At 36.6% G+C, this 27167-nt stretch overlaps 1 protein-coding gene across 1 annotated transcript in view; it reads left to right on the forward strand.

The window, feature by feature from the left end:
- Positions 1-27167, forward strand: part of CFAP54 (cilia and flagella associated 54) — a 119518-nt gene that overhangs the window by 26147 nt on the left and 66204 nt on the right. Inside the window, exons 14-27 of the mRNA XM_010008074.1 lie at positions 295-445; positions 2062-2120; positions 3091-3219; positions 3912-4053; positions 4852-4929; positions 5013-5134; positions 6953-7126; positions 10208-10300; positions 12425-12610; positions 13612-13754; positions 16026-16173; positions 17367-17522; positions 18928-19050; positions 26113-26209. Coding sequence (XP_010006376.1) covers positions 295-445; positions 2062-2120; positions 3091-3219; positions 3912-4053; positions 4852-4929; positions 5013-5134; positions 6953-7126; positions 10208-10300; positions 12425-12610; positions 13612-13754; positions 16026-16173; positions 17367-17522; positions 18928-19050; positions 26113-26209 — 1801 coding nt within the window. The remainder of the gene's footprint in view (positions 1-294; positions 446-2061; positions 2121-3090; positions 3220-3911; positions 4054-4851; positions 4930-5012; positions 5135-6952; positions 7127-10207; positions 10301-12424; positions 12611-13611; positions 13755-16025; positions 16174-17366; positions 17523-18927; positions 19051-26112; positions 26210-27167) is intronic.

Consider the following 27167-nt stretch of genomic DNA (forward strand, 5'->3'; position numbering starts at 1 on the left):
GATATAGAAGTTGTGCTTGTAGAACATTCATAAACCTTCTAAAATAATGATAAAAAATATAAAAGAAAAAGTCTGGAGAATTAGGGGCTTCAGAGCAGCACAAATTTACCATGTTAGTCTAGTGGCATTCAAAAAAGGATGCTGAATTCTAGAAAGGAATTTTGTCCATCTTTACGAATCTTTTTAAATGATTTTGAGTGCAAAACCCTAGCTACCTCTGTAATACATAGCTATCTTCCAAAAATTGTTTTAACTCTGTCTTGATTCTTTTTGTTTTCCCTCCCCCATTTTTAGTGGGTTCACATACTCTGGATAATAAATGAAACCATCCAGAGGAGCAGCATAGCAGGCACTGATATTGTAATGCATGCAGAGGTAACCTTACATCTAGCTGCAATATTGGAAAATGTAGCTGCTTCTGCAAGTAAACCTAAGAAAAAAGCAGGTAAAGCCTTCAACAAAAATGTAGTTTTCTTTCAATATGATTTTTGAGATTAGAACTTTTCTGAGTTCAAAACTTGGACAAATAGACATATTGAAAAAATATTGTAAAGGAATTGTTAAGAGTAGAATGCTAATTTTTTGTTCACACACTTTCATCCATAAGAGGAGCTAATGAAATCTGTTTTTTAAAGAATTTCTGCCTTTATTTCCTTAGATTTCCATTTCTACTGAAGTAAGCCCTTTTTGCATTACATCTCTTATGACTCACACTCCCCACAAGTCTTCTACATGTCTCTTAGCCCCTTCAGAGTAGCCTCAGATCACTCATATGTTCTCTAAATATTGGCTAGGCAGAAGGCAGTGAGTGCTGCAGCTCATGTGGAGGAGCCAAGTGCTAGTTGACTAGTGACAGGCCAAAGAGAAGAGGGAAGTACGAGGTCATACTGAAGCTTTTGCTTTTATTGGGTCATTAATTTGGATCTCTTGTTGACACAAATCTTGATTTTTTGTATAGGAATTCAGTTGTCTTTGAACTTAACTTGGCTGGCATTATTGGGATACAATGCAATTGCAATCACATGAAACAAATTTCCTTCCAAAACCTGACTAATGTTGTAAAATATGAATATTTAGACATACTTCAAAAAGTCTGGTACTGTGGATGTAGGATCTTGGAATATGAACTGTAGTTCTCAAACGATTTACAGTAACTAGAGAGTAGATTTTAAGGAACCTTTTAGAACATATTCAGGAACATTCATTCAGTTTAAATATGACTTTTTGGAAGCAAAAAGAGCTAAATAGGTAGGAGTAATTGGTCAAAACAGGCTGATAGTCAGTCAAGTGCATATTTATGCTGAGAATAGTCTTTTTCCAGAATTAATGCTGACTGAATATAGATTTTCTTATTAACAAGAAAGAAACTGAACAAGCAGATATAAACAGGCAAAAGTGGAACAGGGAGGACAGGACTGACTAGCAGATTGTCTCTCTGAAAGGACAAAAAATGTATTCATTTCAGAAAGAAATAAAATTTTGACAGGTTAGGGGGCTGTAACTGAGAACAAAGAAACTTCTTCCTCTTATTTTGGAAAGGAAAGCACAATTCTGGATACAGTCTTTATGAATGAGAAGAATTTAAACAATCCAAATGAGTATTAAAAGGGTGATAATATCCCTTCAAAGAATATTAAATTAAAATAGTATGTGTAATAAAAATGTGACCTCAAGTATTTAAAAATCCTCCTATAAGCTAAATTAGCATTAAACCTGCTGTGAATTAGATAACCATAGAGTTGAATTCATTTAAAAATTAGTCACAAAGTGACTCCAAATTTAACTGGCCTGAATGTGATGTTGCTATGAAACACAGGGTATATTCAAAAATACTACATTATTGGATAATCATATACAGAATTAGTATGATAGTACATATGTAGCTGTTGTGTTTAAACCTCAAAAAAGCTTTACAAGCAACTGTGTAATCACTTCATAGTCAAATACTGAAGATCTGAATCATTGCAAGACTATTAAATTAATAATAGTGCTAATCAAATGATACAAACATTTTCTGAGGATATTTCATTTTTACTTTCTGATTTTCTTCCTATAAAAAAGGTAGAATGAGTGCCTCTCTCTTGCAAGATGAAGCCTCTGATATCCCTGAAATTCTGATGGTAATGTTTAATTAACTTATAATGAATGTAGCATTTTTGAATAGCATAACACTTATTTCTGCTTGAAGCTTTTAAGACAATTTTGTATTTAGTTTTTTAAAGCTGAAAAGTTTCACTCAATCATGCTAGTGCCGGGGAAAAGAGCAAAGATATTTTTTCAAATGAAATTAAATCTAAAATTCTTCCTGTGACCCTTTAATTTGTGATATGGAAGTTTTATTTGAAGCTTTTGTTTACAGTGTGATCACCCATTTCCGCTGTACACTCTATTTTTTTTTGCTTAGTACCAGCTTTAAATGGTTTCATAGCACATTTTTTACTGATCATACATACCTTAACACTTGCTTTATTTTGGATTGTGGTTTTGCTTGCTGGGTTCTGTGAAGGTGGGGATGTGGAATAGATGGAACATCCAGAGTGTTGAGTGTGTTCAGTGCTCAGCACTTTGCAGGACCATCCAACCAAATAGTTAAAAACTATTTACTGAAACACATTAAGAAGAAAAAATATATATTAGTCTGAGGAATTTTGTCAATGTCTTAATGTCATTTTGTCTTAATGTTTATACATATGGAGCAGCTTTAATTCAGTGACAGTTTACTTGAAGTTGTTTTCTGAAAAGTCAGTGTTTTGTTAACAGCATGTATGGAACACTGAAAATCTGCTTGTGAAAAGCACTGTCACCTTAAATCTCTAAGTTCAGTTTCATTCTGCTATAAGTAACTATTTAAGTTAGTAAATTGTTTTTTGAGAGTTGAAGGAAAATCAGTCCTAAATTAATTAAAATTACTTGACATTTAAACATTGATACTAGTATATGAAAGCACGGGGAACAATGCCTATGTAAAGGTTATTTGATGGAGTTTAAACTGCTTCAGCTAAGAATAATAGCACTTTACTTTGATAGCCCATATTATAACTTTTAATGTTGTTATTCAATAAAATGTGTTTCTCTGTCTTTTCATTTCAGAAAAGTCCTACAGAACTGTTACGAGTTGCTTATGAAAGTCTTGAAAAAGCAATTAATGAAATGAACACATTTTGTCTAATGACCCTTGTGCCAGATGGAAAGTCAATATTTGACAACTGCTGTACAAAGGTAAAGTCTACAAAAAGTGACACTTCAACAAAATCTGTAAATAACATATTGGATTTTGATGACACAAAACTGATATTTTATTAATACTTAGAAATCTTAACATTATCAAATGTACATCATCTTCCTGTGCCATGTAAAAGAAGGATAGAAAAAGTAAATATTTGTGTGGTAGAAATATGATTTTTCTCTTTGAGTAATAAACTATAAACTCTTTTAGGTTTTCTTTGGCATTTTCTTTTGGAAATCATTGTAACTTGTAGCTTTCTCTTAGAAAATAAAAATAGAAATCCTTTTCATATTTATTGCTTGCAGCTGCTTATTATTAAAAATAATTTTTGCTGTTGAGAAGAGTTCAGAATTTAGAAATTTTATCATTGTTCACCAATATTATTTTTGTTTGGTGGACCAGTAATAAAATGAAACAATTTTTCTATAGTTTCATATTCATTATTAATCCAGTTTCCTATTGATTCTCAAGCCTGGTCTAGTTTTCTTTGACTGCTATCTGTGCTTTCCCTCTAATAAATCTCTTTTCTTCCATCTTTTCTTGAATGGCTGCATATTACACAGATAGGACAAATTTCAGTGTTTGTCAGTTTACTGAAATAATAATAATATCAGTGTCAAGACTAATGCAGTAAGCTAAGTAGTAAAAGTTTGTGTTTGATTAATTGTGACTTCCTATTTATTAGGTGGAGTCAAATGATCAGGATTTGAATTCTGTTTGGGGAGTTGGTAATGATAAGACAGGAACAGGTTTCATAATGGATTTACACGTGGAGCTCATTCAGGCCCAACATCGAATATCTGTGAAACTTCTTAAAATGACACAAGGTATGTTTCAGTAAAGCTCAGTGATCTTCATAGCTTGATTAAAGGCCTCTGTTTATGTATTTTGTGATACTATGAAATAAAGGAGTATCTACTTTCTGAAGAGGAGCTGATGTTGGGCAGTTTGCACACTATACAGACAGAAATAATTATGTACTGGATTTAGGTAATTTAGATTCACTGCATGAAACTAGTCTCTGACCTCTACTCAACCAATGGGAGTTAAACTTTGCTATCAATTACTGGATTTGATTTCTAGACAGTATTTTGTGGTATTTCTGTTATAATATTAACTGTTACAGTGTCAGTAGGGAACAACTGGGGAATGCTCTGCAGAATTATTATTTCTGTAATGCTAATTTTCTTGCTAGAGAGTATTTTTTTCAATACTCTTTTTAATCTGAATTTCTAGTCCTGTGAAGTTGTCCTTAGCTCTTCCCAGTCAGGAGACATCCCACTCTTGCCAAATGCCTTCTGAAAAAACTCTACTTTGTTTCCTATTCCTGGTGGTATTTTTTAAAACAAAAAGGCTAATATTAGTTTGACTCTGCAGAGCTCCCCTGTGCACTCTTTCTTATGATCAAATAAGATCCTGTGATGTTAGTATAACTACTAAAGATGTTAGAGCATGAGGGTGGAATATTATTAGTGGCATGATCAGTCAAAGGAATTCTCCTTGGACCAAAGAAAAGAACATGAGATGGAGCAGAGCTTTACTGCAAAACTATGTATAAACCCCTCACTGAAAATTTCTCCATATCACTGTCAGAATGAATAATTTGGGATTGTCTTCCCCCATAGATGCCCAAAAGGATGAACGAAGTCTTCAGTCTAGCAAGGCCCATGTGAAAAATATTGAAGATACCCCTTATTTAACAGGTAAGGTTTATTAATTAAGGTTTTAGAAGTATAATAAATGATTGGTATTGTTTTAAAAATGTATAAAAATATCTATTTTACAGAGGCAGGTATAATGAGAAAAATAAAAAAGAATAAGCTATCCAGAGCGATCTTTTTGATGCAAAAAGCTGTACAGAAGTTTTCTAAAGAGTTAACCACTTCTTCCCAAAGGCAGCTACTGGAGGTAATAAAAAAAAGTATCTTATAGTAGAAATTCTTTATCACAGTTTGTAATGTTCTGTGTAACTAAATTTGGATTACTTCTTACAAAAAGAAGAAAATAGAAGTGACTTGAGGGACATTGAGCATTTTTAACTTCTGTTGTCAACTTTTCCCTGAGAAGTTCTGTTATGATGGGAGAATAAAGTGATTTAAAACAAGGAAAGAGCACATCCCCAGATTTTGTGCACACATGTGCATTGCAGGGAACTTGAAAGAAGAAATTATATTTCTTTCTACACTTCATCATTTAGACATTGGAATTATTAACCTATGACTTGCCAAAATGTCATGAGAGTTTCCTTTTCCCCATTACAACCTTCAACATCCCTGTTTTTGCAAGATCTGTAAATTGTCTTAGATTAGTTTGGCTGATGTTGATGACATAGACTTTGTTTTATTCTTATTAAATGAACAGTTTAGAAGTTGAAGATTTTGGAATTTATTGAGGCTAAAAGTAGATTTGTCATGGGCTCATTTCAGTCTTTTGAAATCAATGGGGGTCTTCCATTGCACTTTGTACCAGCATCTGTCCGTGAAAATTGCCTTCTTATCAGTGGGACATAAAATTTCTGTATAGCCTGTAAAAAAAATAACAGAATTTGCAATTCTCACTATATATGAAAAAGTATTTTGAACAAGAAATCACTAAAAACTGTTTTTCTTTTAACTGCTACAAATTTGGAAGCATGATACAATTTGAAAGAGATACAAGGCTTATTCAACCTGTGATCTTATTCAGTATGGTTATTTTAAAGCCTTACAAATGTATGAGGACAGAAAAAAGGAACTGCTAAAGTGCAAGAGTATTGGAATGTCACTGAATAACCAATAACTTGGCATTTTCTTTTTCAGTCTGTCTTTCAGACTCAGTTCAGCTTAAATCCTTACTTGAGTGTATGGTACTAAAAGGTTTAAAATAAAAACCCTAGTTGTAGGAATATATAACCTATCTCTTCTCCCAGAAGAATGTAATTTGCCCAAGACATTCCTGATTTCTGAATACAGGCCTTTTTGGAATTGGTTTGCACTGGACAACTGCCACAAGTAAAGATATAAAAGTACTAAGTTCTTAATATTAAATTTCCAAGTTAAATTTCTCTTATCCTGACAATGCAAACAATGTGAAGAAACTTAACAATTCACTATTCAAAAATATACCCTGATCTCCAACCAAATAGCTACATAATCACTGTGTGCAGGATGCCCCCACATTTTTGGAAGAAACTAAAGTACTGTCAGTCAGCTCTCAGCTCTCTCCAGCTAACCAAGGGAAGTGCTTTAGCCCTACAGTTTTTGCACCCACATTTTCCTGCCTTTTCTTTATTTCTGGACATAATTTCTTTCCTCTGTTTTTGGAATACAGAAAATCAGTCTAACCACTTCCACAGCTCCTTCAGAAATTCCATAGATCAGGTCTCCAGCTCTTTCCTAAATAATACTTGATATTTTTTGTTTCCAGTTGGAGCTAATCATTGGTTGCCAGTGATTATTAATCAACATTATTTGTGAACACTTTCTTTTTTCCTATAGGTTCTTCCAAAATGCAATATGCATATGCAACCCTGCACTGTCTTTATTGTATATTATGAAGTTGCATATGTAAGGCTTACACAAAGTGCCATTTATCTTAATATAAAATGTAAGATTATATAAAAATTTGTAAGTTTTCTATGTAACCATGAATTTTTGTAAGGTAATTTAAAAAAAAGGTTTATAATTGTTAAATGTCTGATTGTTATGTTTGAACAGTTTTTCCCTTTTGTTTTAATTTAAATCATAGGAAGCACTGACTTTAATTGAGCAAGTTGAAGCTGAACAAAGAGCATTGTATCACAGTCTCAAAGAAGTTATGAGCAGCAAGAAAAAAAGCAAGACTCCTCCACCTCCTCTGTTACTTTCGAGATCACATTGCTCCATGACATTTAAACCAGCCCCGTTCTCTTCAGATGTTCAGGTAATGTTCTTAGAGATGACTGCATAATAAGTAACTAAACAATACACAAGAGAGCAAAAGTTGTTTCAACAGTGCTATACCATCAGTTTTCCTTGTTGTTCTTGAGAAGATTATGGTATTCTTACTTAATTACATTTTTTTTTTCCCCACTCTGAGTCAATTATTTGACTCGCTGTTTTGATCTTCATGTTTGCATGAAACTTTCTTCATCTCATGTATCATGTATCTTGGTGCTTCTGTGATATAATGCTTATTTATTCTACTTTTCAAAAGCTTATTCTCTTGCTTAGGGACTGATGCACTCCTAATTACCCTCTGAAGAGATGCAAGGCTGTTGCATCACGTGGTGCAAGAAAGTACCACACTGAAGCTTTTGTTAATCAAGTGCTAAAGTGCCAGAGTTCAGGTGGAAAAATCTCAGATTATAAGGGATTTTAGGAAAAGTCTCCAGTCAAACCAGTTACTCAAAGTAGGGTTGGCTGTGAGATTAGACCAGGTTGTTTATGTCTTTATCCAGTCAGCTCTGAAAAGTTTCAAATGTGGAGACTGAACAGCTTCTCTGGGCAACCTCTTCCAACAGGACAACCTGTTCATGGGAAAACTTTTTTCCTTAAGTGCAGCTGGAATATCTCTTGCTTCAACTAAATGTATTATTTTTCGTCCTCCTACCATGCACTACTGTGAAAAGTCTGGCTACATCTTCTTCGTCACTTACTTGCAGGCACTCAAGGGCTCCTGGTAGATCCCCTGAAGCAATCTCTTCTGCTGGAAGAATAAGCCCGGCTCTCTCAGCCTGTTCATGCAGGGCTAGTGTGACAGCTCCTGACCACCTTGGTGGATCTCTGCTGTAATCACTCTAATAATTCAACATTTCTTGTTAGAATGATGGGGGGCAGAAGAAAAATTGGCTGTGGTATCTAGATATCGTCTAGTGAGTGCTGAGAATAGTCACACTTCTCAATCTCCTATGTTAATAGGAGATGCTTTTAGATTGTTTTGCTGCCATGGCACACTGCTGGTTCGTGTTCAGCTTGCTGTCTGACATGACTCCCCCATCCTTTTAGTGCTACTCCTTAGCTTATCAATCCCCAGCCTGTATCCTTGCGAGGCATTCTTCCTTCCCAGGAGCAAAATTTTGCATTTGTCCTTGTTAAATTTCATGATGTTCCTGTTGATCCATTCCTCTGGGCTATCTAGATCCCTTTGAATAGAAATTCTACCCTCAAGCATATCAGCTGTTTCCCTCCATTTGGCCTTATCTGTAAACCTGGTGTGTGCTCACTTTGTCCCCCATGTCATTGCTATAGTTATTAAGCAGGACAGGTTCCAGGGTAGTCCCCTGCAGTGCTTCACTTGTTACCACTCTCCAGCTAGAGTACAAACCATTAACAACTAGTCTCCGAGTCTGACCTCCCAACCGTTGTTTTACTCATTCATCTGTTCATTATCCTCATTTGAGTAGAACAATACTGGGAGGCCTTGCTAAGGTTGAGGTAAATGGCATCTATGCCCCTTCCCTCATCTGCAAATAATTAATTTTGTCACAGAGGCCAATCCTAGTGGTCAGCCATGATTTGACCTTGGTAAATCCATACTGACTATTTCAAGTCACCTTATTCTTCTTCATGTGACCAGAGTGGGTTCAAACAGGCTGAAGTATTGAATTGAAAAATTAACTAGCTGCCATTTTCTTGAGAGAGAAATTTTCATAGTGATTTTGCAAGCTTCTTCAAAATATCAGTGTGTATAAAATGGGAAAAACTCAGATCTTATTAATAGTAGTAAGAATGCTTCTGTGAACAGTTGTTTTATAACTTGCAGTTTATTGCATTTTGAAAAGTTAATAAAAAAATTAATAGGGGAAAGTTACTCCTTTTTGTCCCTAATTAACATAAAATAATTTTTTTAAAGTCTGATAGTTCATCTGTTTTTGTAAGTGTTAATTTTTCTCAGTACAACAGAGTGAATGTAACATATTGGGCCACCAGATGGTGCAATGAGATTATTATTCTTATAATTTGAGCCTAAATATTTTTTTTCTAAAGATATGCATAGCTGTTGAGCAAACATGAAAGCTGTTTTTTATGAAGAAGTTATTAGCTGGAAATGGATACTTGGGTTTTAATTAGATACATACAGTTCTTGTACTAGAAGTCAAAGTAGCTCTAAAATTTTCCGATCTTAAGGTTGCTCATTTGCTGAAAATTATCTCTATTTCAATATCTCCTGAAAAACAATCAGGATTCATTGCAAGACAAATCATATGTGTTACAAGAAAAATGAACATTTCAGGTGTTCACATTTTTTGTATGTTGAAAAATGACCTCATTTGCCAAACATCAGGCCTGTTTAAATGTCCCCTGAATGTAAGCATGCAGTTTTTAGTAGAAGTTTAATACAAGAGAACTTAATCAGATGCATAACTTACTGAAATCTATCTACTCAGTTCTGCTGAGGTGAAACCAAAATTAGTTCCCATGTTTGATCTCACTGGACACAACTGTCACTGATCCAAGAATACATGCCCACATTCTTCCTTGATTAAAGATACTGGAAGGTGTGGATGAAATGCTTAGTGAGTTTACCAGCAGCTCAGTGGCATTAAAAAAATATTGGTAGGAGTTGACAGTAGGAATTAAGAACATGGCATCTTTAGAAAATATTTCTACATTACTTCATATTTGCATTTCTGTTGCCTGCTTTTAAGGATCTGTCCTCAGGTAGTTTGCTGAATCAGACATTGATGTAAACTTTAGAAGAATACCACTGCAAGGATCAAATAAAGGGTCCAGATGACTTAAAATTTACAGGATGACCTATAGATTTTATGCTTTGGGATAGATTTGTGATCTAGAGTAGCTCAAGGTAGGAGACAGAACAATGGAGAGTCATCTGCTTTTATTGCCAATTTAGGACATTTATCTAGTTTTCCAGCACAATAAATAAGTTATTTATTATTGTGCAGTTAAACTATTAATTTTTCCCCCAGACTTTTTTCAATAAAAATTAGTACATTCTACATTAGGAAAATTTGGAAATACTATTATGTATAAACTTGTTTTGTTTTCATTTTTTTCAAAGGTTTCATGGTACAGTATTTTTGGCTGTGTAGCAGAAGGAAATAATAAGAAAGTAAGGTTAAATAACAATAAACTTCCAAATGCAGGAGAAGAGGTAAGAAAGAGGTAAAACTCCTTCAGGTCATTCTCTCTGCCTTTAAAACAACCCAAAATCTTACAAGTATACATCTGATACATTTTTTTATTCAGGTAACTGACAAGGCCTTTGACCAAAAATTTATTTTAAGCAATTGAAATTTTCTAGGTTGAAGGCACACCATAAGCAAAAAAAAGTTCTAGAAACCTTTTTTGATTAATGAGTTAAATGATTCAAAAGCTTCATGTTAGAGAAATCTCTGTCCCTTCTGTTATAACTCTTGTTTGTGGGAGACTTCTAAGAAGTTTTTGGGAGACTTCAAGGCCAGGCTGTATGGGCTCTGAGCAACATGATCTAGGTGTCCCTGTCCATGGCAGGGGTTGGAACTAGATGATCTTTAAGGTCCCTTCCAAACCGAACAATTCTATGATTGTAAGAAATACAAAAGGAAAATAAATACATTATGTGTTTAAAAAGTGTGCCCCAGACACTACTCTTTTCAGGAATTAAAAAAAGAGAAATTCTAAATAGATGTAAATGTAATATTTTTCTGACTGTGTAACTTCTATCAGTTATTTCTTTTTAACAAGACCTTACCTTATTTAATTCTGGCAATACAATAATATAACTCCTTCAATAACCTTCATGTTCAGGCATGATTGACTTCTACAGTCCTGCTGTTTCCCTGTCATGCTGTGAACATGTGGTATGACAAATCATTCCAGACATCTGTGATTACTTATAACTGATCATGTGTCAGTATTCTTTTATATTATTTCTTCATGGCAATTTGATATTTTATTTTCTGATTTTTTTCCCTTTGTGTCTGTTCCCCCTATCTCCTACCCAAAGAGGAAGATGCCTAGAAGACAATGTGTGTGTAGCTACTGGCAATAGAGGCTTTCATGTTCTTCATTTTCGTATTATCAAATCCAGAGAATCAAGCTTCTTGTGATGTACAGTGAAAAAGTTTCAATATACTATCCTGCTTCAGATGAATTAAGTGTTTTTTGAAGACTTTAACCCCAGTGCTAGCTGTTCTTTCTGTGAACTTGCTGCAATCCATCCAAACCATTGACTGCAAGCTATCCAAGCTTCTGGAAGGCATTAGGCATGTGCAGACCTGAGGTTACTCAGACATCTTAGCACTGGAACTTCTGGTTGCTTAAGGATATGCTTTTGCAAATGCTGATCTACAGAAAAAGTCACTATCTGGCTGATCCATGGAAAAGGTTTAGAATCCTTGGTGGTGGAATGATGTATCAACTTATATACATGAGAAAAGACTTCTTTAAGGGGTTAATACTAATGGTCTTACACTGATTTCTGGTCTGCTGGTTCAGGATCCAGCCCCAGCATTAAAGAGATTTCTGTGGTTCAGAGGTCTCCTTATGAAGGCCAGACTGAATAAGAGCACTGTGTTAATGCTACATTGAAATACTTTGTTTATCATGTTGTGACACTGTCACAGCCAGTTGTTTGTTGTTTCAATAGCCTAAAAATTTCCTTTGGCTGAGTTGTCCTGGTTGTGGATGGCAAGGTGGAAAAGCATGTAGGGGCAAGCTATGATCTAACAGTGCAGGTGGACAATTAGTTGAAGGAAAAATAAAGATAAAATTTTGGAAATATATTGTTTATGTACACATTCACTATATACATGTTCACAAACTTTAAAAGTCCTGTTAATGATGTTGAGAGGACCTGAGACATCCTCTGCCCGTATCTAATACATGCATGTGGCATGGATAGAGGAGATCCATATACTCTTACTCTGGAAGAACAGCTCAGGGCTAGAATGTCACCATCTCAATGACTACAAGCTTGCACACTCACAGTATGAATGTGCAAATAGACAAAAAGGTGTTAGAGAAGCTCCAGATCCTGGTACTTCACTCTTCTCTTAGGCTATGTGCTCTGTAACTGCATTCCAGAGAAAATTGATACTTTCCCCCCTGTCATTTCATTGTTTTCTCATTGTCTTCAACAACTTAGTATTATGTGGAATTATGACCAGTCTGTCGGTCAACATTGTACTTTGTATCCCAGACCATTACATAATTTGTTTAAAAGTAAAATTTTTAAGTTTGAGATTTGGTTTTGATATGTACCGTTGATGTAACTAGAATATATTTTTATTGGTAGATACCAGCTGATGACAAAAGCCTCTTGGAAATACATGGCTTAGATCCCAATGAGAAATACATATTTGCAGTTGCAGCATATTCTTCTGACGGAAAACTTATTGGTGATAGCATTGGGGAAACAACTAAGCCAATCCTTGCTTACCCACCTCTTTCTGCCACTACTGTTCGAGCCTATCTGGTTCAGGTAGGGTCAGAGTCTTTGATAATAAATGCATAATTTAATTTGGTTGTAACTAATTGTTTTCACTGACAGCTTTAAATCTGCTGGTAAAACTCAAGGCTTCCTTGCCAAAAGCTTGACTAGCACAAGTCACAATTTTAACAAAACAAATTATATATTTGAATAACTCAATTCTTAATTCAAAATTATTAGAAATTCCAGTTTAAGGCAAAAGATGTCTCTCGGCTAGTTTTCTTATCCCTGTTCCTGGTTTTCAGTCTTCATTTAACTTCTGTTTTATTTTTTTAAATCTATTTTTTCATTTGTAATCAAGACCAAGTGCTAGAAATAATCTTATTAGTCATTACAGTATAGGATGAAAAATGTGACTGAACTTACCAGGTATCAAATCCAACCATTTTCATATTGAAATTATTTTTGTAGTGTCTTGTGGAAAACCACAAAGGCTTTGTCAGACCTATAAAAAAATGTTCTGTAGTCTTAATAAAGAAAATTTAAAACAACTAGTGGCATGGAGAAAAGTGAAATTGTCTAGCCCTACAGATGAGATCACAGGGAACTGTTAGAAGATTTCCTAAAATCTTTCAGAGTAAGAATCCATATGAATTTATACCTATTTGTGTGACTCCATTTACATCCTATTATCCAGAGCACCAGGGCATTCTGCAGAATTAACAAAATTAAAATGAACCAAGAGAAAGCAATATGCCTTCAAAAAACTGCAGCACAATACCTATAAAGTATTTCTCAAAGGGCTGCTAGAGCCTTGGATAATAGTCAAGAAACTCTTTTGCCTTCTCTGATACTAATTCTGAAGTCAAACTAATAGTAGGATTAGATTGTTACTATGTGTGTTTTATTAAAATATGTAAAAATATTCTTACAGAAGCTGTAAAATTACATGTCAGAGGGAGTTTAAAAACTTTTCTTGCTATAATCATATTTGGCTTGGTCATTAATGAACATGGAAACCTGACATTTTGTTGTTGTTGGATTTTTTGTAGGTAGCCTATCAGACTGGCAACTATACATTAGCCAGAGAAGTTTTTTCACCAATGTGGGATTATTTTGTTTCAAATTCCTCTTCACTTCCTGCCAATGCAGCTGTTATTTCTGCAAGCAATAATTTGACTGTATCTGTGAACAGGTAATGTGCCAGAACAAAATTGAAATAATAGTTAATTATAGATGTGCACATATTATTTTAAAGAGTACCAGGTTGTGAAATCTTGTTCAGACTTGTGATATGAAAAACATTCTGGAAAAAAATGTGTGAAATGAGTTATAAAAATATAGTGTTTTATAATTTGAAGAGGATTTTGGTTATTTATGGAAATGCTAGCATGGCATTTACACACCTAATTGTTTATAATTATTGGTTTTTTACCATAATTGGGAAACATTTATAAAGTAGCTATTAGTTCTGTGTGATGCATTTTTATATGCAAAATATGTAACAGGAACTGGGTTCTTGACTTTTAGCTCCAATTAAGGGAGCAGTAGAGTTCAGAAATTCTGAAAATTTTGTCAAGAGCACCAGTTAAAAATGGGTAAATGCTTGACAATTTTGTTTTCGGATGGTTATATAAATTTGCTAATAATCTTTGAATATACTGAATTACTTTAGAAGAAATATTTAAAATTAATTAATTTATAAATAAATTTCAAATGTTCAACCATAATACTATTGTTTGTTCATGATGACAAAGCACAGCTAGAAATGTTGTGATTACATTCACTGAAATTCAATATGCAAAAATAAATAAAAACTTAATTAATTCCCAGACAAAAGAAGGAGACTTGTATAAAATCATAGACATGAAATGCTGTTTAAAAAAGAATACTTTTAAATGTTAGCCAACTGCTTCTAATTGATGATTAATTAGCATCCAATATAATTGAACACAAATGTTCATCTTCACTTGTGTACAATCCTTTTTAGTCTAATTCTTTCATTAAGTAATTTTTGGGAAAGTGCTGGAGAGATGAAAGAGTTTTGCAGCATCTCTATTTCAGTTTGACAGACTGGCTCAGTCTTGAAACCATGGTGATAAAAAGCAACCTTATTGCGTGTGTGTTAATAGTTCATGAATACTTCAAGAATTAAAGAAGAAATAAAGAAATCTAGGTCTTTATTTCAAGAAATAGATATTAGAGGGATCTTTTTGCTTTTCTGACAATTTTGTCCAAGCATATTTTTAAATTTAATTTAAGTTTATTTTAATTTGTTATTTTATTTCATTTTTTACAATTAATATAGAAGACTCTCAAAGCTGCAGTAAAAGAACTGAAATGAGGCAGTCTCAGTTTTACAGATCGGTCACTAAGAAATTAAATGGTCTAATTTGAAAGCACATGGGACTTAAAAAGACAGTAGAGGGTGCTGGAAGGAAAGGAAACCTCTTTTTTCCAGCCAGAAGCTCTATTGATATCTTGGTGATGTCAAGTACGTATTGTCCTTCTTGAGTTTCAGTCTCTTTTAGGAAATAGAACAGAGGAGGATGATGATTTTTTTTTCTTATACTTCAAAATAATAGGATTTTTCCTGTAACAAAAGTGTATATAAAAAATATAACAAGGACAAACACCCTCCTACTTCCACCCATGGAAAAAAAACAACAAAACAACAAACCACAGACAAAAAAGCGGGAAGACGAAGAGATTCTTTTGAGACTTGTAATACAAGACATCACTGATGAAAAGGAGTCATAGAATCATATAATCATTAAGGTCGGAAGGGACCTTAAAGATCATCAAGTTCCCATCCCCCTGCCATGAGCAGGGAACTCTACCACTAGATCAGGTTGCACAAAACCTTGCCCAACCTGACCTTAAAAACCTCAAAGATGAGGCATCAACAACCTCCCTGGGCAACTCATTCTAGTTCCTCACCACTCTTATAGTGAAGAATTTCTTCCTAATATCTAACCTAAATCTCCCCTCTCTCAGTTTAAAACCATTACCCCTTGTCCTATCACTCCCTCTGGAGTCTGTTACTAAGATTTAAATCTTAGTAACAGACTTCACAACTGCATGCATCATTGTCCTAATACAGAAAAATAATGTGTAAAAAGAGACAGTTAAAGTAAATAAGCTGTAGCATCTCAAAGTTTCAGATAAAGTGCAAAGTAAGTTTCATTGAATTAGATGAAATAACTAGGGAAAACATGTCTTAGGATAGTGGAAAGTGTACCAAAAAAGGGATTCTTATCCCTTTCATTTATTTTTTATGTTTGAAATTGTAAGCATTTTTTCAGTTTTATGTATAAATTTTATTTCCAGAAGTAGCTACAGTAATCCTGTTTGTCCATAATTTAAAAAGTTAAGGTTGCATTATAATATAATGCAGTTTCAGGCATGTGATATCTGAATCATCATTAACATACTTTTGCTGTTCTGTTACTCTTATATTTTGCAGGTTACGTTTTGAAGTTCTACCTCAGACTTCTCGTATTACCTTGCATCTCTTTCTGAGGAATATATTTGCTATTTGTGACATTAATGTAATGGAAAGAGAACTCTTCTGTGATTCTATCTGTTCCAGTGAGATACTTTATAAGGAACAAGTATGTGTGGCTTAGTATAATGTACTGGATTTGATTGTACTTTTTGATCACCTCTGTTTCATCATTGCAAGATAAATGTTGCAATGTACTAATCCTATTTACAGAATACTTCATTTTCTGTGAGTTACCTGGTGTGCCTTTCTGAATTATTTTGGTAGCTGTTGGTTATTTTCTATCCTGGAAAGGTGGTTTCTGAATCAAGTTACTGCCTAATCCAAAACCCACTAATGCCAGCGGAGGGATGATTTTCTTTGACATCGGTGGTGGTAGACTATAATATAAGGAAGTAGAATAATCATTGTAATTTCTTTTCTACTAAGATGCACCTTGTAGTTTTAATTTTAAACTTTTCTGCTACTTAATGTATTTTCATTGATACTGAACTTCTAGCAAGGTTTCACGGTTTTAGTATCCTAAGCTTCTTAGTATACTTTAATATAGAATGACAGAAAGGTTTGGGTTGGAAGGGACCTTAAAGATCATCTAGTTCCAACCCCCTGCATGGGCAAGGACACCTCCCACTGGATAAGGGTGGTTCAAACCCCATCCAACCTGGCCTTGAACACTTCCAAGGAGGGGGCATCCGCAGCTTCCCTAGGCAACCTGTTCCAGTGTCTCACCACTCTCACAGTCAAGAATTTCTTCCTAATGTCCATCCTAAATCTCCCCTCTTCCAGTTTAAAACCATTACCCCTCATTCTTTCACTATATGCCCTCATAAAAGTCCCTCCCCAGCTTTCTTGTGGGCCCCTCCAGCTACTGGAAGGCCACTATATATTAAGTTTCTTTTAATATACTAAGGCACTTTGTTTCAGAATTTCTTATAGTATAATGGCATGTTAATGACAGAAAATATAATCCTTTTTTAATTGGATAGTCAAGCTTTGCCTCCTGAACATTCCTGTTCTTCTTTGCTGAGTACTTGTTGTGTAAAAATGTGAGCAGTAAATTATATGAGTAAATTCAGAGGGCACAGCTAGGTCAAGAACAATCTTTACCTTAGAATCATGAATAATGTTGCATTTGTTTATATGCTTCTAACAGGTGTAAATGTAAATTCATTTTTAAGCTTTTACCTTACTTGCTGCTCTATGCTGCTTTTTAAACTGCAATAGCATCTGACTTCTTTCTCTCTCAAATAGTTTAAAACAACAGAATTCATATGTGAATCAAAATGTGTTTTTCTTTTGCAGGTTGCTAGATTAGCAGAATGTGAAAGACTGATGGTGGCAATTGAACTTAGCAATTGGTTGAATAATGCACGTTACACCCTGCAGTCTGTTGTGCAATGTTATGGTCTCCTTGCTCCAATTATTTATCACAAGATTTCTTCAGTACAAGTAGTTCAGGTGAGAGTGTTCTAAGACAAAGCAGCTGGCATCCAAGTCCTGCAGTTATAGTAATTAAAATTAAACTTATAGTTTACTGTGTAAGAGATAAATATCTAGGCTTCAGGTTTTTTGTAGTTGCTGAAATAAAATCCTTTTACGGTTGTATGTATTCCCAATGTGTATATGTTCAGTGTGAGCTGCAAAGATTGTGCTCTCAGATATACTAAAGTAACTGCAGAATATTGATTTTTTCCTCAGGATGAGCACCTTTTCTTTGAAAACAGAGTACCTGAATTATTTTGTCTCATTTCTGAAGCAGCAGACTTTTTTTTTAATTATTTTTTTTTATTCAGCAAGGATACAGTAGAAATGTGCAACTTTTCCCCTATAATTAGGTAGTTTTGACAGGGAGCAACAGTAAGAGCATGTTTGTTCCATGAGGAAGGATGAGGTGACTGCAGTGCAGGCAAGACACAGAGTAGCTGCATCTGCACATGGCAGACAGAGCAGGGTGTTGGTAAGAGGATCCACTGACAGTCCAGAGAAGGTGAAGTTATTGGGCTGGCCCAGGGTCCATCCAGGAGAAAAAGTCAGGAGTGGCAGGAGTTGGAGACAGAGACAAGGCTACAAAACAGATCCAAGATCCATCCAAGAGGCAGAACTGAAGACCAGCTCACCAATATTATAGCTCAAGCAGGGACTGAAAGCTCGTGTCTGAACTTAATTGGGACTCCTCAGGGCCTGGGCAGAAGATGTGAGAAAAGAGCCCAAGTGAGACTTCTCAGGGAATGTCTTTTGGGGTGCTCAGGGCCCTGAGAAGATTTTAGGAGTGTTTAGAAAAAAAAGTTAATCTGTTTACATACAGGGATACCCTCTTGCTTAAGGAGTTGTTGGCTATGGGGACCTTCAAAAGCCACTGGAGATGGCTTGTGGTTCATATTTCCCAAATAAAGGGAAAAATAATATAGTCCCATGCTTTTTTGTGTCTGATAGACAAAAACGGGGGAAAGAAGTCTTAATTTTAGAGCACACCCAAAACATTTTTCTTTCATTTAAAATTCTGACCAGCTCAATATGTTTTTAAGCAGTCCTCTACTAGGGGTAGCTCATCTCACTGGATTAAGCATTCTTTGATTTCATGTTAATTAAATCAGAAAAAATATATGTCATGTATCTGTAATTTAATATCTGTGTTTTTATGGGTACATGCCATTTATTCCAAAGGGCTGGGGTTTAAATCTAGACATTATTAATGTTAATGGAAATTTTCTTATTAGCTTTTGTAGCACCAGTTATTTCATCCTTATATGATAGATTTCAGAATATTTTAAAGTTCACCATCAAACACAACAGGCTGTACAGAGGTAAAATTTTCTAAGTGTGTTGCAGAGTCCAGGTTTTGTTTTAACCCTTGTTTTTACAGATCCTCATTAAATGCTTGGCTGTCCTTCAAGAAATCCCAAGTGCTACTTTGCAGAGGAGGCAGGCAGGATGTTATGAGAGCATTCAGCATATGATTGCTTGTACCTCATTTTATACAGCAAAGGTATGGTGGGTATTATTGCACTTACAGCTTAGTTTAAGATATAGCCCTTGTCATTCAGACAAAAAAAAAAAAGGATTTATTAAGCTTGCCTTCAAAGTTATATCTTAGAGAATAGTCACTCTTAAATAATAAAGGCATAGAAACATATATTAATACCTTTGTATCAGTGCATTTTAGGTAATAACAAAAATTTTACTTTCTAATAGAATTGAGAATGTTCGTTTGTTCAGAAAATTGACTGAATCTGTTAGTCCATGACATGAAATCTGTATTTTATATCATTGTGTGTATTTTTACATTTAAGGTAGTACTATTTTCAGTAAGGCCTTATGTAATATATAAATTTAAAAGTTTATTTACTGAAAATAGGGCATATTTGTAGTTTTAATCTGATTAGTCTACCTGCCTTACTTGCTACTTAGATACAAGAGACTTTGTACTGTTTAGTCCCATGTGCTGGCAGGAACCTGAACACCTTGATTTTTAACCACAGTATACATCTGTAGATCACATTTATGATTGAGATATTCACTTTATTTAGTGAGATAAGGAGAAATTTGCTACTAGTAGGATTTTTTTCTTAGGCATAGAGACATGCTAGAGTTAAAGTACCTACCATGAGAAATATGTCTTCTGGATTTCAGCACATCTCAGCTAAGAGCTCATAGTGGAGCTAAGCTGTAGCTAATGCTTTGGGGGATTCCCCTATGTTAGCGATCCCTCACCTGGTCTTCACAGGAGCTGGATCTCTGTGCTCACCTCACCAGACCAGAGCAGTGTCAAGTATCCTTAAAAGTGCACTGCAAGAAAGCCCAGATTTCATTCTTTCTATAAAGATGCGTATTTTAAGCCCTGGTGTTGTCGTTTTCTTCATGTTAATCACATAATTCATAGCAGTGAGGGCAGTGCAAGGGAACGGCAAGGGCTGGGGAGCCAGGAGCTGGGGGCAATGCAATGCCCAGCAGGGCAGCACTTGGCAGTAAAGTTCAACCAGGAGTCCAGATCATCAGATGAGTTTGTGGTGATGAGGAAGGTCTGACCTGAAGCTGGGAGGTCAATCTGCCAGTCAGAATCAAGTCTGGTAAGAGGAGCTAAGGTGAGACACAGCTGAGCAGGCTGGTCCATCGTGATGGGAGCAGTCCGAGGTCTAGTTGAGGAGTCACTTCATGCATCAGTTGTCCAAACAAGTGGATCCATTGGCAGGCCCAGGGAAGGCTTGTAGCACACTGGAGACCAGCATTCCTTCCACATAGGCGCTGGCAGGAACTGTAGGCCTCAGAACTCAGCTGAAAGGGACCCCTGGTGCCATAGTGGGAGGGCCCAAGTGGAGGCTATCAAGGCCAATAAAACCTATTAGCAACCTTGGAACCTTGATATAGTAGTTGGTTGTTGTTGAATTCCCCAGGTAAATGACTGCTTGTATTGCTGTTTTGGTTTTTTTCCTTAGAGAAAGCATTTCAACAGAATAGTGTACAGAATAGCAAACAGAATGAGCAAATTGCAAATGCTTCTTATTAATCCATGTGTCCTGGTTTGAGCCAGGATGAAGCCAATTTTTCTTTTTACTGATTTTTTTTTTCCTTCAGCAAGCTTTCTTGTAACTAGCAACAGTGTGTTCTGCTAGGCTGATAAGACAGTGGAATGTTTTTCTAACTACTGAGGCTTCAAGGCCGCACCTGCACTCTGCTGGCTCAGACACTATGGGGAGATCTGTGACCCCCCCGTAGGAGGTTGAGTTAGACAGACAGCAAAATTGGCCAAAGATATTCCATTCCATATATCTACGTAAGCTCAGAGGAAGGTCAGAGATCACAGAAGACAACTTCCTTCCTTCTTTTTCTCCCCTTCTCTTCCGTCCATGGCCGGTGTCCGGGGAGGACTCTGTTCATCCATCACCGTCGACCCTTAGGCTCGAGATCTCCTGACCCCCATAACTCTCTGCTCTTTCTCCAGCAGCAGCTCTGGGATTCCTTGGGACTCTTCCCAGTTCAGGGAAGTGCTGTGGGAGTTGCTGGGGTGGGGGGAGGCGAGAGGCTTTTGCCCATACCTGAATATATCTGTACATAATTGCATATATTTTCTTGTATCATTCATTAGTGTTTTAATTAAAGCTGTGTAGTTTAGTTTTCAATCCAGCCAAGTCTCTCTCTTTTTCTCTCTCTCCTTCCCTACGTGGGTTGGGGGGAGGGGGGATCGAGAGCATTGTTGTCGGACCTGAGTCAAACTGTGACACCATGGTATATGGTTTTCTGTTGAGGTACGGTCAGGCCATGTGTTATCCTAAAGGAATCTGTACACTTATTTTCTATTCCAAAGACAAACATCCTAACATGAAGTTACCTTGCATATAGAAGAAGCATTTTGGCCTTTAGAACTCTGTCTAAAGAAGATAAAGTCATCTAAAAACATTCTTTACTCTGTTAACGTCTAAATGTCATCATTTAAAAAATAAATTTCACCACTCCTTTCACTAATACAGTTGGGATTTTCCCGTGTGCAGTCAATACCGGAAAGGTAAATGAGGATCATTTAGTTACCCTTTGTGTTCTTTGATAGGAGTACTGCCTGAGAGCAGGGAGAATGTCAATCACAGCAGTAGATACTTCTAGTTAAATCTTTTGTTTTTCAGAGAGGTAGGTTAAGCAGAAGTAGAACACATAGATGACATCTGCAATGCCAATTATTTTACAGGTCTATAGTACTGTTTTTTTAATGAAAGGAAACTTAAGTATTAATTGATTTCTATTTATAGAATCATGGAATCATAGAATCATTAAGGTTGGAAGGGACCTTAAAGATCATCAAGTTCCAACCCTCCTGCCATGAGCAGTGGTAGGGAACCCTACCACTAGACCAGGTTGCACAAAACCTCATCCAACCTGGCCTTAAAAACCTTCAGGGATGGGGTATCAATAACCTCCCAAGGCAACCCATTCCAGTTCCTCAGCACCCTTATAGTGAAGAATTTCTTCCTAATAGGTAACCTAAATCTCCCCTCTCTCAGTTTAAAACCATTACCCCTTGTCCTATCACTATCTTCGCTGATTAAAAGCTCCTCCCCAGCTTTCCTGTGGCCCTTTAAAGTACAGGAAGGCCACTATAAGGTCTCCCCAGAGCTTTCTCTTCTCTAGGCTGAACAGCCCCAACTCTCTCAGCCTGTCTTCATAGCACAGCTGCTCCAGGCCATTAATCATCTTGGTGGCCCTCCTCTGGACCCTTTCCAACAGGTCCATGACTTTTCTGTGTTGAGGGCCCCAGAACTGTACACAGTACTCCAAGTGGGGTCTGACTAGAGCAGAGCAAAGGGGCAGAATCACCTCCCTGGCCCTGCTGGCCACATTTCTTTTGATGCAGCCCAGGATGCAGTTGCTCTCTGGGCTCCAGCGCTCACTGGCGGCTCATGTTGAGCTTCCCATCTACTGCCACCCCCAAGTCCTTCTCCTCGTTGAGGGCCCCAGAACTGTACACAGTACTCCAAGTGGGGTCTGACTAGAGCAGAGCAAAGGGGCAGAATCACCTCCCTGGCCCTGCTGGCCACATTTCTTTTGATGCAGCCCAGGATGCAGTTGCTCTCTGGGCTCCAGCGCTCACTGGCGGCTCATGTTGAGCTTCCCATCTACTGCCACCCCCAAGTCCTTCTCCTCAGGGCTGCTCTCTAGCCATTCTCCCCCCAGCCTGTATTTGTGCCTGGGGTTGTGCTGACCCAGATGCAGAACCCAGCACTTGGCCTTGTTGAATTCATGAGGTTGGCACTGGCCCAACTCTCCAGACTGCCAAGGTCCCTCTGGATGGTTTCCCTTCCCTCTTGGGTGTCAACCACACCACACAGCTTGGTACCATCAGCCAACTTGCTGAGGATACACTCAATCCCACTCTCTACATGCTCTCATAAAAAGTCCCTTCCCAGCTTTCCTGTAGGCCCCCTTCAGGCACTGGAAGATTGCTATAACGTCTTCCCAGGCCACTAAATTTTCAGGCATGATTTGCCCTTGGTGAAGCTATTTTGGTTGCCACCAACTACCTCCCATTTTTCATGAGCCTTAGCAGAGCCTTCAGGAGGATCTGCTTCATGATCTTGCTGGGCACAGAGGTGAGACCGACTGGTCTGTAGTTTCCTGGGTCTTCCTTTTTCTCCTTTTTAAAAATAGGGGCTATGTTCCCTTTTTTCCAATCAGCAGGACCCTCACCAGACTGCCATGACCTCTCAAATATGATGGACAGAGGCTTAGCAACTTCATCTGCCAGCTCCCTCAGGACCCGTGGGTGAATCCCATCAGGTCCCATAGATTTATGCACCTTCAGGTTCTTTAGATGGTCACAAACCTGCTCTACACCTATGGTGGGGGTAATTAATTCTCCCAGTCCCTGCATTCACCTTCTGTAGCCTTTGTGTTGAGGTTGGAGCACTTGACAGAGAAGACTGAAGCAAAGAAGTCATTGGGGACCTCAGCCTTCTCAATATCCTATGTTGCTACCTTGCCTGTTTGCTTCAGGAGAAGGCCTACACTCTCCTTGGATTTCCTTTTCTCCCCCAACATACCTAAAGAAGCTTCTCTTATTGTTCTTAACATCCCTGGCAAGATTTAATTCTAGCAGGGATTTGGCTCTCCTAACCTTATTGCTAGCTGCTCAGACAACCTCTCTGTAATCCTCCCAGGATACCTGCCCTAGCTTCCACCTCCTGTGTGCTTCCTTCTTCAGTTTGAGCTTTTCTAGGAGCTGCTTACTCATCCACACCGGCCGCTTGGAGTTTCTACTTGACTTCCTTGTAGTTGGGATGTAATGCTCTTGGGCCTGGAGCACGTGATCCTTAAATATCAGCCAGCTTTCTTGGGCCCCTCTACCCTCCAGGATGTTGTTCCAGGACACTCTCTTGAGCAGATCCCTGAAGAGGTTGAAATCTACCCTCTTGAAGTCAAGGGTAGTAAGCTTGCTGTGAGGCCTCCTTGCTGCCCTGAGAATCTTGAACTCCATCAGTTTATGGTCACTACAACCTAGGTTGCCCTTGAGTTTAACATCCCTCACCAGCCCTTCCTTGTTGGTGAAGACAAGATCCAACACAGCACCTCTCCTTGTTGGTTCCTCGATTACTCGGAAGAGGAAATTATCATCCTTGCACTCTAGGAACTTCCTGGATTTTTTGTTTTGCATAGTTGGTCTTCCAACACATATCAGGGTGGTTGAAGTATCCCATGGCATGTGAATGTAAAGCTACTTCTATCTGTCTATATAGTGCCTTGTCTATATTATGCTCCTGCTCAGGTGACCTGCAGCAGATCTCCAATGCAATGTCACCTGTGCCTTTCTTCCCCTTAATCTTAACCCATAAGCTCTCTGTTGGCTCCTCAGCCATCAGGAGGGAGACCTCCATGCACTCCAGCTGGTAACATATTGATAATATAATATAATATAATATAATATAATATAATATAATATAATATAGTTAACTATATATATATAATACATATAGTTCATATAAGTTATGCCTTTTGTCAATTATAAGTAGACAATAATGAAACATTGCATGTTATGCAAAACAGAAGTATATAACAGAAGATTCTTTAATAGGTACTACGTTCATGGAAGGAATATGATCTAGCAGTAATTATTGTTAACTATGGGAAAAAATTGTTGGATTCCTCAGCAAGATCCTCACCCAGTCTGTCAGAAGCTATGAAAACTGAAGAAAAACATACTAAGAAAGATGTTAAGGTAATTGCTCTTATTTTTATTTTTTCTTTTCTCTAAAAATTGAATTCTATTATTTTGAAGACTACATTTATAACTTCTTGTTTTAAAAGTGAATGTGTAGAATAAGATTTGCGTTTTACAAGAGTTCCCAAAGTACAGCCAAGAGGCTTCTATTTGATTGTAGCCATCTGTGTTAGAACCAGTTGCAGATTGCAGTGGGTACAAGGTCTCACCTCATTGAACTGGAGAGGGCTAAGGAATATCGCAGTTCAGAGCTGTGAGGATCCTGCAGATACTTACAGAATCATAGAATCACTTTAGTTGGAAGACACAACCAATCTTCACGTATAGTTTCCAGGAATGCCTTATTAGACAGAAAAATAATTATAAAGAATTGTGTAAATAAAGAAGAGCAAACAAATGCTAAGTAGTATTGAAACTTAGCCTCTCACTTTGTGTAGCAGCTGCTTGAAACTGAGTCATAATGAGAGAATAACTTAGGAATTGTGTAGTGTGTATTTCTCAGTGGAGGAAGAATGTTAAACCTCAGAGACCTTAATATTTCAGTTAAAGAAATGGAGCAGGTTGTGCGGATTTCCTGTAACATAGAATCAGAATAAAGTGTTTATTGTCCATACTCTTTTTTTTTTCTTCCATAATATTATTAGAGATTTTACTGGTGAGTCAATTTTAAAAGGAGGTAAGAAAGTAGGAACAATGAGAAGAAGAAAGGAGACAGTGTGAGCATGGAACTGACATATATTAAAGAAAGTGTCACAAAGTCAATCGGCTTAAAGGGAAGGATTTTTGTAAGAAAATTTATAGGACACTGATAAGATCAAGGACAAATGTTTATCCATTGTTTATAGGTGAGTTTATGTGAGCTGTTCCCACGTTCTTACTGACAAAGAGAAAGGAATCTAGTATCATAGGAATAATATAGTATCTTGATCCAAGTAAGGCTCACTGAAAATTACATTTTCACCAAAGTGAAAAAAAGTTTCCAGAGGAAGATTTTGATTTCCTTAGGCAGTAAATAATCTACAGCATATTATTATTTTCTGGAAAACAACATATTTTGTCAAGCATTCAAATATATTGTAGTAGCATGTGAGACCCCTAGAAATGTATTTGGTGGCAGAGCTACACTCACACCTTTGAGGATCAGTCAAGAAGGAATCATGGAGCTGTACTAAAGAAAAGTTATGAATAGTAGTTTTATTTCGCTTGAAAAGAAATAGAAGACAATATTGATTAATTTATTAGATATAGAATTAGAAGACTTTGCACCTAACCTAAACTCCACTATTGACCCACCAGCTTCACTTAGGTAAAAGCTGTATTTTCATAATTAAATATTGGAAATTTCAGGCTGCTTCTGCAAAGACATCCCATTTAGCTGCAATGCAAAAAGCAACAGAAAATCTCAGTGTTCTTGAAGCAAATCTCCTCAAGCTGACAAAACCAGGTGGGTGTACTATTTACCTCTTCCTATGGAAATCTCAATGGTTTCTTTGTAAAAATAATTTACCTAAGAAGTACTTTTATTTCATGTATCATCCATGACAAATCAGCCAAAATAATAATTTCTTTGATCTTATTTTTATCTGGTAGTGATGTGTATAATGACTTTTATTAATCTTTTTCTTAATTTCTACCAAAATACTCAGTCCTTCCTCGAAAGAAATGGCTGTTTTTGTTCTGTTCTGCATAATATATGTTCTCTCAATCTGTATAAAATTGGTTCCATGTTATTAAGCTTTCCTTATCTTCCTTAATCAGAAACTGCAGCAGCAAAGACCATTGTCCATTTATAGCATATCTGACTAACCTAACAGTGCTAGTAGTAATGACCATTGCAGGAAATTGTAGTAGAGAAAAAGCTTCCTGAAAAAGTTAAGAGAAATCGTGCTTTTTGGGAAGAAATTGCATGTATCCTAGCATTTAACTACCTTGTACCTCAGGAATTAATATATCAACTTTAAAATATCTTAGAGTCTGGATTAAGCATAAGAATTTTCAGGCTAGTAGTTCTGCTAAAGTTAGATGAACTAATAAGTAGTATTTATAAAGGAAAATTGATTAGAGCTTAAGACACAGAACCACGGTGTTTTCCCCATTATATCATCTTGTAATCCTTGGAGCCTGGATAGAATCATAGAATAATTTAGACTGGAAGGCATTTCTGGAATACATGTATTCCAACTCCCTGCTCAAAACAGGTGGAATTAGATCAGGTTGCTCTTGAACTTGTCCAGTAAAGTTCTGAATCTCTCTGAAGAAACAGATTTTGCAGCCTTTATGGGCAACATGTTCCAATAGCTGACCACCCTTATGTTTGAAAAGGTTTTCTTAATATTTTTTTGAATTTTCTGATTTCCTGCTTGTGTCTATTGCCTCTTGTGCTATCAGAGAGGACAGTCTGT

Source organism: Chaetura pelagica, unplaced genomic scaffold (genome assembly GCF_000747805.2).
Source record: "Chaetura pelagica isolate M959 unplaced genomic scaffold, ChaPel_1.0 scaffold50, whole genome shotgun sequence".
NCBI lineage: Eukaryota > Metazoa > Chordata > Aves > Apodiformes > Apodidae > Chaetura > Chaetura pelagica.